This window comes from Apodemus sylvaticus, chromosome 7 (genome assembly GCF_947179515.1).
Source record: "Apodemus sylvaticus chromosome 7, mApoSyl1.1, whole genome shotgun sequence".
In the NCBI taxonomy this organism is placed as follows: domain Eukaryota; kingdom Metazoa; phylum Chordata; class Mammalia; order Rodentia; family Muridae; genus Apodemus; species Apodemus sylvaticus.
The window spans coordinates 16,471,735-16,488,940 of NC_067478.1; the positions used below are offsets into that span (position 1 = coordinate 16,471,735).

A 17,206-nucleotide genomic window follows, 5' to 3' on the forward strand; every position below is an offset into this window, starting at 1 on the left:
TGCTTGTGTTGATTTTATAACCTGCCACTTTGCTGAAGTTGTTTATCAGCTGTAGGAGTTCTCTAGTGGAGTTTTTTGGGTCACTTAGGTAGACTATCATGTCATTTGCAAATAATGATAGTTTGACTTCTTCCTTTCCAATTTGTATCCCTTTGACCTCCTTATGTTGTCGAATTGCCCGAGCTAGTACCTCAAGTACATTATTGAAAAGATAAGGAGAGAGGGGGCAGCCCTGTCTAGTCCCTGATTTTAGTGGGATTGCTTCAAGTTTCTCTCCATTTAGTTTGATGCTGGCTACCGGTTTGCTGTATATTGCTTTTACTATGTTTAAGTATGGGCCTTGAATTCCTGTTCTTTCCAAGACTTTAAGCATGAAAGGATGCTGAATTTTGTCAAATGCTTTTTCAGCATCCAATGAAATGACGATGTGGCTTTTTTCTTTGAGTTTGTTTATGTAGTGGATTGCATTGATGGATTTCCGTATATTGAACCAACCCTGCATTCCCGGGATAAAGCCTACTGGATCATGGTGGATGATCGTTTTGATGTGTTCTTGGATTCGGTGGGCAAGAATTTTATTGAGTATTTTTGCATCGGTGTTCATAAGGGAAGTTGGTCTGAAGTTCTCTTTCTTTGTTGGATCTTTGTGTAGTTTTGGTATCAGCGTAACTGTGGCTTCGTAGAAGGAATTGGGTAGTGTTCCTTCTGTTTCTATTTTGTGGAATAGTTTGAAGAGTATTGGTGTTAACTCTTCTTTGAAGGTCTGGTAGAATTCTGCACTGAAACCATCTGGTCCTGTGCTTTTTTTGGTTGGAAGACTTTCTATGACTCCTTCTATTTCTTTAGGCATTATGGGACTGTTTAGATGATCTATTTGGTCCTGATTTAATTTTGGTATTTAGTATCTGTTAAGGAAATTGTCCATTTCCTCCAGATTCTCCAGTTGTGTTGAGTACAGGCTCTTGTAGTAGGATCTGATGACTTTTTGGATTTCCTCAGTTTCCGTTGTTATATCTCCCTTTTCATTTCTAAGTTTGTTAATTTGGATACTTTCTCTGTGCCCTTCGGCCAGTCTGGCTAAGGGTTTATCTATCTTGTTGATTTTCTCAAAGAACCAGTTCCTGGTTTTGTTGATTTTTTGTATGGTTCTCTTTGTTTCTACTTGATTGATTTCGGCCCTGAGTTTGATGATTTCCTGCCTTCTACTCCTCCTGGGTGAAATAGCTTCTTTTTGTTCCAGGGCTTTCAGGTGTGTCATTAAGCTGGTAATGTATGGTCTCTCCATTTTCTTTTTGGAGGCACTCAGGGCTATGAGTTTTCCTCTTAGCACTGCTTTCATTGTGTCTCATAGATTTGGGTTGTTGTGTCTTCATTTTCATTGTGTTCTAAAAAGTCTTTAATTTCTTTCTTTATTTCTTCCTTGACCAAGGTATCATTGAGTAGAATATTGTTCAGCTTCCACGTCTATGTGGGTTTTCTGATGTTTTTGTTGCTATTGAAGACCTCTTTTACTCCATAGTGATCTGATAGGAGGCATGGGATTAGTTCGATCTTCTTATATTTGTTGAGGTCTGTCTTGTGACCAATTATATGGTCGATTTTGGAGAAGGTACCATGAGGTGCTAAGAAAAAGGTATATTCTTTTGATTTAGGATAGAATGTTCTATATATATCTGTTAAATCTAATTGGTCCAAAGCTTCAATTAGTTTCATTGTGTCCCTGTTTAGTTTCTGTTTTCCTGATCGGTCCATTGAGGAAAGTGCAGTGTTGAAGTCACCCACAATTATTGTGTTAGGTACAATGTGTGCTTTGAGCTTTAATAAAGTTTCTTTTACGAAAGAGGGTGCCCTTGCATTTGGAGCATAGATGTTCAGGATTGAGAGTTCTTCTTGTTGTATTTTTCCTTTGACCAGCAAGAAATGACCCTCAGAGTCTCTTTTGATGACTTTGGGTTGAAAGTCAATTTTATCTGATATTAAAATGGCTACTCCAGCTTGTTTCCTGAGACCATTTGCTTGTAAAATTGTCTTCTAGCCTTTTACTCTAAGATAGTGTTTGTCTTTGACCCTGAGGTGTGTTTCCTGTAAGCAGCAAAATGTAGGGTTCTGTTTACGTATCCAGTTAGTTAGTCTATGTCTTTTTATTGGGGCATTGAGTCCATTGATGTTAAGAGATATTAAGGAATAGTGATTGTTATTTCCTGTCATTTTTGACGTTATTTTTTAAATTTGATTGTTTAACTTCTTTTGGGTTTGATGAAAGGTTACTATCTTGCTTTTTCCAGGGTGAAGTTTCCCTCCTTGTATTGGTGTTTTCCTCCTATTATCCTTTGTAGGGCTGGGTTTGTGGAAAGATATTGTGTAAATTTGGTTTTGTCATGGAATATTTTGGTTTCTCCATCTATGGTGATTGAGAGTTTTGCTGGATATAGTAGTTTTGGCTGGCATTTGTGTTCTCTTAGAGTCTGCATGAGATCTGCCCAGGATCTTCTAGCCTTCATAGTCTCAGGTGAAAAGTCTGCTGTGATTCTGATAGGTCTTCCTTTATATGTTACTTGGCCTTTCTCTCTTTCTGTCTTTAATATTCTTTCTTTGTTTAGTGCATTTGGGGTTTGATTATTATGTGACGGGAAGTATTTCTGCTCAGGTCCAGTCTGTTTGGAATTCTGTAGGCTTCTTGTATATTCATAGGCATCTCTCTCTTTAAGTTAGGAAAGTTTTCTTCCATAATTTTGTTGAAGATATTTGCTGGCCTTTTCTGTTGTAAATCTTCACTCTCATCTATACCTATAATCCTTAGGTTTGGTCTTCTCATTGTATCCTGGATTTCCTGGATGTTATGGGATACAAGCTTTTTGCATTTTGCATTTTCTTTGACAGTTGAGTCAATGGTTTCTATGGTATCTTCAGCATCTGAGATTCTTTCTTCTATCTCTTGTATTCTGTTGTTTATATTTGCATCTATGGCCCCTGATTTCTTCTCAAGGTTTTCTATCTCCAAAGTTGTCTCCCTTTGTGATTTCTTAGTTGTTTCTACTTCTGTTTTTAGATCCATGATGGTTTTGCTCAGTTCCATCATTGGTTTGTTTGTGTTTTCCTGTAATTCTTTAAGAGATTTTTGTGTTTCCTTTTTCATGACTTCTGCCTGTTGACTCAAGTTCTCCTGCATTTCTTTAAGTTTTTTTTGCCTTTCTTCTTTATTGACTTCTATCTCTTGGGCCTTATTCTCCTGCATTTCTTTAAGTGATTTTTGTGTTTCCATTATACGGGTTTCTAGCTTATTCATGTTCCCCTGTATTTCTTTAAGAGATTCATTCATGTCCTTTTTGTGTTCTTCTAGCAGCATCATGAACAGTGATTTTAAATCCAAATCTTGTTTCTCTGGTGTGTTGGCATAACCAGGACTTGCTGATGTTGGAGAGTTTGGTTCAGATGCTGCCATATTGCCTAGATTTCTGTTAGTAGCGTACCTGCGCTTGCCCTTTGCCATCTTGTTCTCTGGAGCTAATTGGTCTTGTCTCTGGCTGGTGTTTCAGCCTCCTGAGAGGCTCTAGGGCTATTTCTGCAACACTGGATGGCAGGGTTTCCCCTGTTGCAGATTGCTGATGTGCTTTCCTCCTCTTGGGTGCCCTTGCAGCCCTAGCTTTCTTTGCCCCAGATTGTGTCTGTGAGCCAGATGGTGCCCCTTTGCTCCTTCAGGGAGTGCTGAGGCTGTATTCTGCAGGGACCTTTTCTGTGTGCTGCTCACTCTGCTGGGCAGCGGAACTCTCAACCGGGTTGGTGCACACAAGGCTAGCCTAGCTGCTCAGGCCCTGAGGCTAGGCAAAAGCCTGGCAGGCCAATGTCGGAGCAAAATTCCCCTCAGCTGTGAGTGTTAATTGGGTCTGACAGGTGGCTAGGATGGTGGTGTGCATGTGCTCCCTGAGAGTGCTGGGAGAGTCTGCTGGGCTAACAACCTCCTGGCCGGGTTGGCACACAGATGGCCCACCGAGCAGAGCAGCCCAGGGCCTGGGGGCAGTCCAGGGCCTGACTGTCTGAGACCCCTGCTATGACCGCCTCGGGCTATGCCTGTTAGCTGGTTTGGTTTTGCCTGCTAGGTCTCTCTGGCTTCCTGTAGGCAAAATGGCGGTGGCGCACAAACCACCCAGGGCAAACAACCTCCTGGCCGGGTTTGCACCCCGGTGACCCCCCCCCCCCATCAGCCCAGGGCCTGTATGCAGGCCAACGCCTGTCGGGCTTAGACCCCCGAGATGTTGGTCTCGGGTTATATTTGCGTACCTCAGTCTGATTTCTCTGGTGACTGAGAACCAATAAGGAAGCCTCGTAACTGACTGGCGGGAGGCAGAGTTCTGATGTGGCTTCTGTGTGGTGAAAGGATGTAAATCCGCCGCTGCTTGCAGCCTGGCTGGCCAGCGATGGCCAGTGGTCGTGGGCGCAGGGTCTGCCTGGACCCTGTCTGCTTGGTTCTACTGCTGATGGCCCTTCCTCTGGACCAGCCGCCACTGCTGTTGCTGCTGCCGCTGCCGCCCATCTTGGGCTTTTTCTTCACCTCGTCTTCTCTAGTGGTCCCATGGTAGGGTCATCTGTCTCAGGCTAACTCCTGCCCTGGGCCCTTAGTCCCAGGAGGGGGTTCTTTTAGTCTCAGGATTGCTCCCAGTCCTGGGAGTTTTCCAGGACCTGGGCAGAGTGGGATTGGTGGTTGTCTCAGGCTAGCTCCCTGTCCGAGTCCCCATTGGATTGGTGGTTATCTCAGGCTTGCTGTTTTTCAGAGAGTGTGAGGCTACTAATCATTCAGATGTTCATAGGTCAGAATACTGAGCTTAGATATAACCTCTCTCCTTTTTTGCCACCTACTGACACACATAGAACACAGCTGTGAGCTTCTAGGAGCAGCTGAATGGGATTTTTTTTTTTCTAAAAAAAAATGTTTTATTTATTTACATTCCAAATGTTGCCTCCTCCCAGTTCCCTCTCCAAGAGTTCTTGGCTCAATCCTCCCTCCCCTTTAAATTTACCTTGTGCAGCTCTTTGATTGGGTCTTTTTTTTTTTTTTTTTTTTTTAGCATAAAATGTTTTATGTATTTTTTTGTGTCAGTGAAGGAGTTGTAATTGTAAGATGTTTTTGTTAACCTGGTTAAGAGGACACTCAGTTTGCCTTTTCAAGAAAAATTCCCCCCTCAATAATGAACAGTGTAGACTAAGAATATAATATTTTTTCCCTTTTAGCCTAGTCTGAGCTTGGGATACCAAATCAAAAGAGACATTTCAGTTCATTTTAGTCTCTCATATTTCCTAATTTACTTTTTGTATCTTGGTTTTGGCTGGAATTTCTTTTTAAGTCTTGATCCAAAAGACAACCAACAGATGGGTAGAATTAGATAGTATTTTGTGTGAAGATGAGCTACAAGTAAAAGTTAGTTGAAGCATTAGAATTGTGAGAGATAAATGGTGATAAGGGGTCTATGGGGCTGCAGGTGGCTTAGTTAATAAAGTACTTGCTGTGCACGGCAAGCACGGAGACCTGCGTTGGGATCTCCAGCTCTTACATATACAAATTTGAGTTCAGGATTACATGCCTCTAATCCTGTCAATGGTGAAGTGGAGACAGGTAGATCAATGGAACTCACTGGCCCACCTCTTTAGATGAGTTTGTGAGCCCTAGGTTCAGTGAGAGATCCTGTCCCAAAAAATAAAGTGGAAGTTTGAGGAAGACATACAGTGTCCACATGCACATGCATGGCATACATGCACACACAGACCATAAGCACAAATAAGGGGGTCATGGATAAAGTCACTCATGAATAGTGTAGACTTTATCAGTAATTGTGGACAGTTTTTATAGGGAAGGAATCTTTCCTGTTCAATCTTGGAAAAGTCATTTGTTTTCCATGGAAGCAAATGGAAGCTCTTCATACTCCTCCTCGTTGTCTTTAGGTCTCGTGTTTGTCATTTGGTTGTAATGATGAAGCTCCTTGACAGTGTATTTATCAGCATCTTGTTTTGAGAATAGAAGTATAGTTGCTAATTCATGTATGGATTTGAACCCATTTTTTGTTTTTGTTTTATTTTTGGGGTTTTTTTTTTTTTGGAGACAGGTTTTCTCTGTGTGGCCCTGGCTGGCCTGGAACTCACTCTGTAGACCATGCTGGCCTCAAACTCAGAAATCCGCCTGCCTCTGCCTCCCGAGTGCTAGGATTACAGGCGTGCGCCACCACCGCCTGGCTGAACCCATTTTTTATTTTATGTCTTAACTTTTTCACAAAGGGACTTTACATAGATCTTGGAGAGTGTGTATTTTTGTTCTTAGAATTTACACTATTTATATTAAGCAAGTTTGACTTAACCTATTTCATAAGCCAAGTCTTAACTGGAGAAATTTATAACAGTAAAAGGCACACATAGAATCTTAGTGTTTTTTTATTCTTGTCAACTGCCTCTTCCATTTTTTTTTTTTAGTCACTGTGTGTGAGAGATTATGTAAAGACATTATACATATATTAGTTTAAACTGACCAACAGACTTGTCATGGATTTTATTACCTCATATCTTATAGATTTATTCAATTTTTCAACTATTATATATTTGCATGCCTAATGCAATTCAGTCTCTCTTCATCTACTGGTCTCAACTAGAAAAGAATAAAACCCAGTCTGAATTTCATCAAGAAGAATAAGGAATTATGAAAAGATAAAAGAACATTTAGTAACTCAATATGGGGAAAGAGAAATAAAGTTATGACTTGTATTTATTTTTCCTAAAAGGAGGGGATAAAAACCTTACACCACCACCATGACCATGACCACCACCACCACAACAACAGTAACAACAATAAAAACAGGAATCAACAAACACTGATAATTAATGGCTCTGAACATTAGTGGCCTCAGTTCCCTAGTAAAAAGATACAGACTAATAGAATGGATTCGAAACCTAGGAACTGTCCTTCTGCTATATCCAAGAAACATACCTTAACATAGATAGCACCTCAAAAGAGATAGAGAGGGACATTACATATTCATCAAAGGAAAAAAATCTACCAAGATGACATTGCTATTCTTTTTTTTCCTGTCTTTTTTTTATTCGATATAATCTTTATTTACATTGCAAGTGATTTTCCCTTTCATGGATCCCCCCTCCCCAAAAGTCCCATAAGCCCTCTCTCCTCCCCCTGTTTCCCAATCCACCCCTTCCCACTTCCCTGTCTTGGTATTCCCCAACATTGCTGCACTGAACTTTTCCAGGACAGGGGGCCACTCCTTCCTTCTTTTGGGGCATCATTTGATATGTGCATTGTGTCTTGGGTATTCCAAGCTTCTAGGCTAATATCCATTTATCAGCGAGTGCATACCATGAGTGTTCTTATGAGACTGGGTTACCTCACTTAGGATGATGTTCTCCAGTTCCACCCATTTGTCTAAGAATTTCATGAATTCATTTTTTCTAATAGCTGAATAGTACTCCATTGTGTATATATACCACATTTTCTGTATCCATTCCTCCGTTGAGGGACATCTGGGTTCTTTTCAGTTTCTGGCTATTATAAATAAAGCTGCTATGAACATAGTGGAGCATGTATCCTTATTACATGCTGGGGAATCCTCTGGGTATATGCCTAGGAGTGGTATAGCAGAGTCCTCTGGAATTATCATTCTCAGTTTTCTGAGGAACTGCCAGACTGACATCCAGAGTGGTAGTACCAGCTTGCAACCCCACCAGCAGTGGAGGAGTGTTCCTCTTTCTCCACATCCTCACCAGCACCTGTTTTCTCCTGACTTTTTGATATTAGCCATTCTGGCTGGTGTGAGGTGAAATCTCAGGGTTGTTTTGATTTACATTTCCCTGATGACTAAGGATGTTGAACATTTCTTTAGGTGATTCTCAGCCATTCGATATTCCTCAGGTGAAAATTCTTTGTTTAGCTCTGTACCCCATTTTTAAGGGGGATATTTGGCTCTCTGGAGTCTACCTTTTTGAGTTCTTTGTATATCTTGGATATAAGTCCTCTGTTGGATGTAGTGTTGGTAAAGATCTTTTCCCAATTTGCTGGTTGCTGTTTTGTCCTTAGAAAGAGCAATTCTCAAATTCATCTAGAATAACAAAAAACGCAGGATAGCTAAAACTATTCTTAACAGTAAAAGAACTTCTGGAGGAATCAGTATCCCTGACCTCAAGCAGTACTACAGAGCAATTGTGTTAAAAACTGCATGGTATTGGTACAGTGACAGGCAAGTAGATCAATGGAATAGAATTGAAGATCTGGAAATGAAGCCACAGAATTATGGTCACTTTATCTTTGATAAAGGAGCTAAACCATCCAGTGGAAAAAAAGATAGCCTTTTCAACAAATGGTGCTGGTTCAACTGGAGATCAGCATGCAAAAGAATGCAAATTGATCCATTCTTATCTCCTTGTACTAAGCTCAAGTCCAAGTGGATCAAGAACCTTCACATAAGACCAGACACACTGAAACTAATAGAAAAGAAACTGGAGAAGACACTTGAGGACATGGACACAGGGGAAAATTTCCTCAACAGAACACCAATAGCTTATGCTCTAAGACCAAGAATCGACAAATTGGACCTCATAAAACTACAAAGTTTCTGTAAGACATTGCTATTCTTAACATCTGTGCTCCAAACACAAGGGCACCCATGTTTATAAAAGAAATACTACACATCTAAATCATATATTGACCCTCATACAGTGATAGTGGGTTGTAACTTTAATTTTTTCAAAGTCTTCTTTTAATAATGGTTCTTAAATACTTTAACCACCTTTGTATCCCACAACCCAACAGAGGTAGTGGAAAAAAAGGATGGGGTGGGGAGTGAACCTGTTTAGAAAGGTTCTTTGGCGCAACTTCATCTGTGTAGTCTGGAAATCAGCAGCAGTTCAGTTCACAGGTTATCAGTGTCATCTCAATCCACTCACAAACACCTCATGGTACACCAGAAGTCCAGGTTGGTAGAGTTAGTTTAGCAAACTCAATCAGCAGCATTGCTAGCAGTTAGCTACCTAGGAGAGACAGCCAGACCTCAGCCTCAGCAGAAGGGAACAGGGCCAACAGGAATGCCAGGAGAAGTTCTCAGCTGTGCTTCTCTCAGCAATGTGAAGATCAGTCAAGACCAGCAAGTATTGCACAGATAGCTCTATAAGCAAGCCAAGCTCAGCCCCTGTCATTTCCTTAAGTCCTAATTACACCTTCCAAATATCACGTGTTCTCCATGTGTCTTGCTTCAGCATGTGCATCTGTCAGCTAACATCACTCTGCCATTCAGCCCAAGTCCACAGAAGTGGCAAGAAACTGTAACACACAACCAGAAGGGTTTTTTTTTTTTGTTATGTTTTTCTCTATGAAGTCCTGACAGAGTTCTACTATGCAGTGTAAGGCAGACCAATATATATGTGTGTCAGTAGCAAAGAATCCTTCATCACGTGTGCTTGTTTTAGCAGAACATTCTTCTGTGTTTCCTTCTGCAAAACATTCCTTTACAGGTCTGTCTTAGCCATTCACCAATGGCTAAGGAAAACACTCCTTCATGTATTTGCCCCAGTAAGTTTCCACTTCACTGGTTGACTTCAGTACACTATTCTTACCAAAAGACATGTAATTTAGACAAAACTTTAATAGAGAAACAGTTTAAACAGTTAGCTGACGCTAACTGATGTTATAAACCAAATGAACCTAACAGATATTTATGGAAAATTTCACTCAAACATACAAGAATATGCCTTCTTTTCAGCAGCTCATGGAACTTTCTCCAAAACTGACCACATACTTGGACACTAAGCAAGTCTTAATAGATACAAGAAAATTGAAATAAACCCTGCATCCTATTTGACCATCAACAGCAACAAAAACAAAGAAAGCTTACAAACACATGGAAACTGAACGACTCATTACTGAATGAAAAATATGTCAAGACAGAATTTAAGAGAGAAATTACTTTCTAGAATTGAATGAAAATTAATATACAACATTCCCAAACTTATGGGACACAATGAAAGCTTATCTAAGAGGAAAGTTCATAGCATTAGGTGCCTATATAAAAAATTAGCGAGATCTCATGCTAGTAACTGAACAGAAGACTTGAAAGCTCTAAAACAAAAAGAAGGTATCACACCCAAAGAATAGATGGCAAGAAATAATCAGACTCAGGACTAAAATCAATAATATAGAAACACACACATGCATACACACAACAACAATAATATGAAGAATCAGTGAAACAAAAGAGTTGCTTCTTTGAGAAAAACAGTTAAGATTGTCAGATCCTTAGCCAAATTAACTAAAAGGTGGAAAGAGAAGACGTGCTGTGTCTCCATTGCCAGGACAGATTGCAGGTCAAAGGTTTTGGGGTCTCTGCCTGAGTTGGGGCTTGGGATACTGTGACAAGGAGAAGAGGGTTGGGTTGAATTGGGGGGGGGGCATTGAGAAAGTGTGGGAGGTCTATGGTTGGGCTGCCTACCTGGATTTATGGTGGTTGGTGCTACTTCTGGTGGAGAGTGAGAGGTCTCTGCCTCAGTTAGGGGCTGAACTGTGTGTGTGTGTGTGTATTTTTTGCAAGTTGAAACTCGTTCTTCTAACACCATTTGCTGAAAACATCTTTTTCCTATTGTGTTGCCATTGTTACTTTGTCAGGGGTCAGTTGAAGTGTGTGTGTGGATATGTTTATGGATGTCATCTTTTGTTCTGTAGACTGGTTGCCTATTTTTTTCCCAATACCCAAGAGCTTTGAATAACTGTAGCTTTGATGGATTTCATAACTTCTTTCTTTCTTTCTTTCTTTCTTTCTTTCTTTCTTTCTTTCTTTCTTTCTTTCTTTCTTTCTTTCTTTCTTTCTTTCTTTCTTTCTTTCTTTCTTTCTTTCTCACGGGTTTTAGAGACCCTCATTCTGCCATGTATAGTAAGGGTATCATTTAAAAATAATAAATAAAGAAATTATTTAATAATTATTTAATAATAAATGAGAAATTATTGAGACTCAGTTTGTGAAACTAGTTATTTTAGTGAAATTTATTGTCATAGCTGCTGTTACTAAAAGAACAGGTTTTCTATTCTTTTGTTGTGTGTTATTTTCATGTGAGAAAATTAGATTTTTCTCCCTTTCATAGCATTGTTATGAGATTTGAAGATTAGAACATGGAAAATTCACAAAATTCCAACATGCAAAATTAGTAACACAAGTTCTCAGTTAATATTAGCTGTTATGTATACTCTCCATTTTCATTTCCCTTTTGTAAGTGCTTTTCTTGGTTTATACTCTTTTTTTAAGGTATAAATATATACTTTATTGGTCATATGTAATTTGCATCTTAGAAGCTAACTGCTGAATAAGCTCACCATTTCTAATTCTTTCTGAACGGAGGCTGGCTGATTCAACTCGGCTGTTATGCCTCAAACTCCTCTCCAAGCTGACTGATTTAGGCTTCTCACTGAACTGCTTTGTTGGGGCTCAAACTAACTGGAAATTTGATCTAATCATGTGCTTCCTTCTTATTGTCAAGCTTCAACTCCTGCATGAACTCATGAATGAACTCAACTCCACCACACTACACTCACTGCAGAGGGATTAAAAGTGTGAACTAAGGGTGGGTCTGTATTCTAACCAGATCACAGAGAACTAGAAAGCCCCTTAATCTGATCAGAGCAGCCATGTTGCTAGAATAAAACTCCTCTACCCCTTCACCCTTTCTGTTTAAGCAAAAAATCTTACACAGTTTTACTGTTAAAACAAAATAACAGTTACATTCTTAACTATTTGAGAGTCCTTGTGAAGATCCATTTATGCCATGATCCTTATCCCATAATCTTGACCATCCAAATGTCCTATGAAGATGTATCGATGTGATTGATGATCCTTAATAATTGCACTCCTGATCAGCTGTCTTTCAGCAAATGTCCATTTCAGCCTCAAGGTTTTCCAGTCTGATATCTATCTGGTAAACTGTCTGCCCTTCTTCAGCTGGTTTGTTGCACTGTCCCTATGCAGTGGGGATAAGTCTTCCGGTATTACTACCTTTGTATGTCTTTTCCTTTCTCCAGTGGTGTCTTTCAAATGGATGCTTTATTTCTTGGATCAGATCTTTATCAATTTTGATCGAACACATAATTTTCATCATCCCAGTTGGCAGCTGCCTCATGTAGATTCAATCCAATACCAGGCCAGAGATGGCATTCAGGTCTTTCATGTATGGATGAGCTATCAGAATCTGGTCAGTCTTCCGTTTTGGTTCAGAGTCAGGAAAGATCTTCAGCAGTACCTCCCTTAGCTCACTTGTCTCTGCAGAAGATCTCTATGCTGGTATGGGAAGCTTCTGCTGCACACTGGGAAGGGTAGCCACAGATGTGTAGTGGGGCTGATGAGAAAGCCAAGGACTTGAAGAGGCTGTCTGGATCTCAGCAGGAGGTTGCAGGTGTGTGTGGTATCTTATCTACATGGGTGCCGTGGGTCCAAATGTCAGGATCAAATGTCCCCACACTTGGCAAGTGATTGATTTGAGGAAGCTGCATGTCTCTAGGAAGGACATCCTTTTGAAGAAATTCTTCTAGGCAAGGTCTATTTCTTCCCAGAGTGTCACCAAGAACCATAAATATGTCCCCTCTGAACATACTCATTGAAGTTATCATTTGTTACAATTATACCCCCAGTCTTCTCTGCTAAGTGTAGTAGGAACCTGTCAACATTAGAAGAAATTCTTTCTCCAAAGACTGACCGGGAAAGAGTTAAAGATAATATTCCAAGCTCCTGGAGCTGGGTTAAAAAGTGCTGTTCTGTGATAGTAGGGTTTGGTATTGTTCTCTACTTAGGGACAAATACAATGATGTTTCTGTTACCAGGCTTCCAAAAATAATCAACTGCAATTGCTATTCCATGGAAACTAATGAACTTCTTCAGACTATGGATAATTGCAACATTAGTCCCATCTAAAACAATATGGTTTAAATCTGCTCTCCCTCATTCATTTCTTAAGTCCAGCTTGTATGGTATTTTTAGGATATCTTGAAATCTTTGAATCCCTGGAACTAAGGATTCAATGTGAACAGAGGATTCTGCCAATTGTGTGTCAGTAGATGAAGGTAACAGCTGGGGCACCAGAGAAAGTGGGGGATAATTCGGTGTAGGCTGAGGAGAGAGAACACAAGCAAACTATAGCAAAACTCAGAAAGTAATAGATTAGAATTGAGAAAGTTTGGTAATAAGATTTCCCTTGCCTAGAAATTATACTTTTGTGTGTAATTGAAACATTTATTAGTATTGCTATATATGAATGCTGGAAGGAAAAGGGTTGGTTTCTCTTTAATAGTAGGGATATGAATGTTAGCAACTAAGCAGAAACAGTAACAACAAACAAACAAGGGAATAGTATAGTATGCTGCCTTGGAGAGTGAGTGAGTCAGAAAACAATCTGGGCTATACTTCCTATCTACCATATAAAACAAAACTGAATAAAAAATAAAAACCTCTTCCTTCAGGAGTAAACTGCAAGCACAGTTACAGATCTTAATGAAGCCAAACTATATTATGGAAAATTTCACATTCACCTGCTTTTGAAAATTACAATTATGTTTCTTACAGAATGACCATAATGTTAATTTAATATCTTTTTAGGTTGGTACAGAGGAGTTTCAACAAAGAAGCCTAATGTAAAGGTAATGAAATATTCATCATTGTGTTCCTTAATGATAAGATTTGTATCATGTGCTATTAACAGTCAGTAGCAACTGTTTCTAGTTTACTTTTAATCCTTTATAATAGCTACAGTCACCTCTATGGCAGAAGTGTGCAAGTCATATAATGCTCAGGCAATATTAAAATGATTTTTCAGAAATCACAGAAAATACTAATGTGATACTTGTCTTGAAGAAGCCTATTCATACTTTTAAGTAATTTTCTTCAAGATTTGACAAAAACTAAACTGACTTATTTATAGTTTTAGTGTTATGGAACCACATGTCTAGTTAGATGAATTTATTGCTAGGATGCAAAGTGGGAAAATAATGCTCAACTAGGCATTTCTTTGTTGATAATAACTTTGTTAAAATGTGAACTTAAATAAGACTACATAGAATACTGATATACTAGGTTTTATGTTTTGAGTCCATTATAATTAATAGTAACTTAATAAAATATATTTCTATTAGCAGTTATAACTAAAATCATTACTAAACCATTTTTGAAAAAGATCTATTTATTTAATTTTATGTATATGAATACACTGTAGAGCTGTCTTCGGACACACCAGAAGAGAGCATCAGATCCTATTGCAGATGGTTGTGAGCCACCATGTGGTTTCTGGGAATTGAACTCAGGACCTCTGGAAGAGCACTCAGCGCTCTTAACTACTGAGCCATCTCTCCAGTCCCTTTACTAACCCATTTTATAACATTCTTTTAGCTTACTTTTATTTTCTGGTGCTGGGACTTAAATGACAGGGCATATTGTACGTGCTGGACAAGTATGCTCCCCCTGAAGTATACCCCTATTACTATTTTCATAATTCATGTTGTTCATGTTTCTTATCTTTTGGTAGCCTAATATTAAAATTATTGTTCTTTTTCTCATATTGAAAAATTTAAGCATTATATAATTATTTCATTAAAAACTTATTGAAAGTTTTAATGAAATTCCATTAGTTCACCCATGGAATCATTCATTTTTACTACTTTTTAAGGTAATTACTAGAAACAAAACAGTACTTTCAAATTTTAATTCAGCACTGTTAGCCTTTTCATTGTTGGCATGACATTTGGGGCTGTGCATTCATTAGATGTAAGAAACCAACTGTGTGATATAATGTTTAGTATCACATGGCCGCTATCCATGAGAAACCTTATCACCCCCACCCCATGTGTCTTGCCCCCTGCCATGTTGAAATGTTGAAAAAGGATATAAGATATTAGCAATGCTATGGTGCTAATAAACTTGTCTTTAATAGAGAACTACCTCTCAAAGGTAATTTTTTCCATGTATTCATGCAACACTACAGGTTTTACTTTTCTCTCAAGAATGCTTATATGAGAATAGTTTCTACATTTATTTTAAGAATCTTGATTAAATTGTGAATCTTGATTTAAATCTTGATTAAAGTTAGAAGTTGGATAAATTTGAATCTTAAATATTAATGAAAAGCAATAATAAGTGATATTACTTGTTTTTATTCGTACTCAATATTTGTGAACTTTGCAACCCTTTTACCTTGCTTCCAATTCTAGTACTTGGTGAGTACTTTGCAGATTGAATAATACCTTTATTATTTATTTAATAAATTTAAAATGTTAAATATACTTTTTCCTCCTGTGTGCATTTGTATAAAATCCAGAGGACCACTGACCTTGGGTTTGTTTCTTAGGTGCTGTCTACCATTTTATTTTATTTTATTTTATTTTATTTTATTTTATTTTATTTTATTTTATTTTATTTTACTTTACTTTACTTTACTTTTACTTTACTTTACTTTTTACTTTGCTTTTTACTTTGCTTTTTACTTTACTTTTTACTTTACTTTTTACTTTACTTTTTACTTTACTTTACTTTACTTTACTTTACTTTACTTTACTTTACTTTACTTTTTGAGACAGTGTCTCTCACTGGCCTTGAATTCTCCACATAGGTGAACTGGCTGGCAAGAGAACCTCAAGAATCCATTTGGCTCAGCCTCTTGAGCTCTGAGATTACAAGTGTGCCACTGTACCCTGATGTTTTTTTTGTGTGTTTTAATTATCAAACTTATGTCCTTGTATTTGCAATGCAAGCACTTTATTCCTACTGAGCTTTCTCCTAGTCTTAAACATAATTATTTTGATTATTTGTTGATTGATAATAAAGTAATTCAGAATCATGGATATTAAATGAAAAACCATATTATCTGTTATAATAACTGTGATTTGACTGGGAGCTCACAATTACTTTGATTCTGTTAGGTAACCTATAGCTATAGTTTTCTTGGGGTCCCACCTCCTTCACTGTTTCTTCTTCAATAAGATATTGAAACTATACATTGTGCATTAATTTGAAACTTTAATCACAAAATGTTTATTCAATGATTACTTTCTTCATTTTGATATCAAAATATTAGTAGTAGAATCAAGATAGGTATCATAGATCTTACATATCAAGATGAATAGCATATGATGGAAGTTACAGATTTCCATTGTTTTATAACAGTTTCTTATCAATTAATATTTTATTTTTAGCTTTTGGCAATTTGGCTACTATAGTTTAAAAGTAATGTATAAATAGAAACTTCCCAAATGAGCTGTTCTCATTAGGACCATTATGGTAATTGGGTTTCTCTACATGGTCTGGGGGTGTCCTTTCTTCTAGCTTCTTAACTGATTTCTCCAGAAAGGAGACTAATTTTTATTTTAGAATTACAAAAGTATGCTAATAACCTTACACTAGTTTTTAAATTCTTTTCATTATGATATAGTTATTTGGATTTTGTGAGAGATTTATTTTGTGTTTAGTTTTTGAAATAATTTGACAACTAATTAAACAGGAATGTTACACTAAGCAGTGTTAGAATTTTTTGTGTCCAATCAGATTTTATTATTTTTTATGCAAATATAGTACTTCTGTAATTGTATATTTTGGAAACATCAACTTTCTAGAATTTTAGGTGGCTATAAGGATTTACTAGCAGCATCTTAAGTTTGTATAGGTATTCTTTTTCTTTTTCCTTTTTTCTTTTTCTTTTCTTTTCTCTTCTCTTCTCTTTTTGTTTCTTTCCCTTCTTTTTTGGTTATTTGGATTTGGTTTTTTTGAGCAGGGCTTCTCTGTATAGCCCTGGCTGTCCTGGAACTCACTCTGTAGACCAGACTGGCCTCAAACTCAGAAATCCACTTGCCTCTGCCAGAGTGCTGGGAAACTTCAATGTTTCCTTATAATATGTTTCTTGGTTAAAATATAAACATTCAAGAAGTAATGTCTTGTCATCTGACATAATGATATATGTGAGAGTTATGCTTTCATCATATTTTGGGCTAAGGCTATTTGATAAATGTAGATTTGAGTTTATTTCATTTAACAAAGGAATTACCTGAAAAATTCTCTGAATTATGTAAATATTTTTTTCATTTTTCTCAAGACTTCTAACTTTTCTGCAGTACTTGAATTTCTGCAGGGATTAAATTCAGGGCCTCAGGAAGGCTAGGCCAGAACCCAACCCTAACCCAAGACTCTAAACTACAGATGAATACAAA

The 17,206-nt window shown here is 37.9% G+C and overlaps 1 protein-coding gene and 1 pseudogene across 1 annotated transcript in view; one reads left to right on the top strand and one right to left on the bottom strand.

Moving 5' to 3' along the window:
* Positions 1–17,206, top strand: part of Dock3 (dedicator of cytokinesis 3) — a 308,913-nt gene that overhangs the window by 17,526 nt on the left and 274,181 nt on the right. Inside the window, exon 3 of the mRNA XM_052189224.1 lies at positions 13,614–13,654. Coding sequence (XP_052045184.1) covers positions 13,614–13,654 — 41 coding nt within the window. The remainder of the gene's footprint in view (positions 1–13,613; positions 13,655–17,206) is intronic.
* Positions 4,772–4,894, bottom strand: LOC127690386 (uncharacterized; annotated as a pseudogene).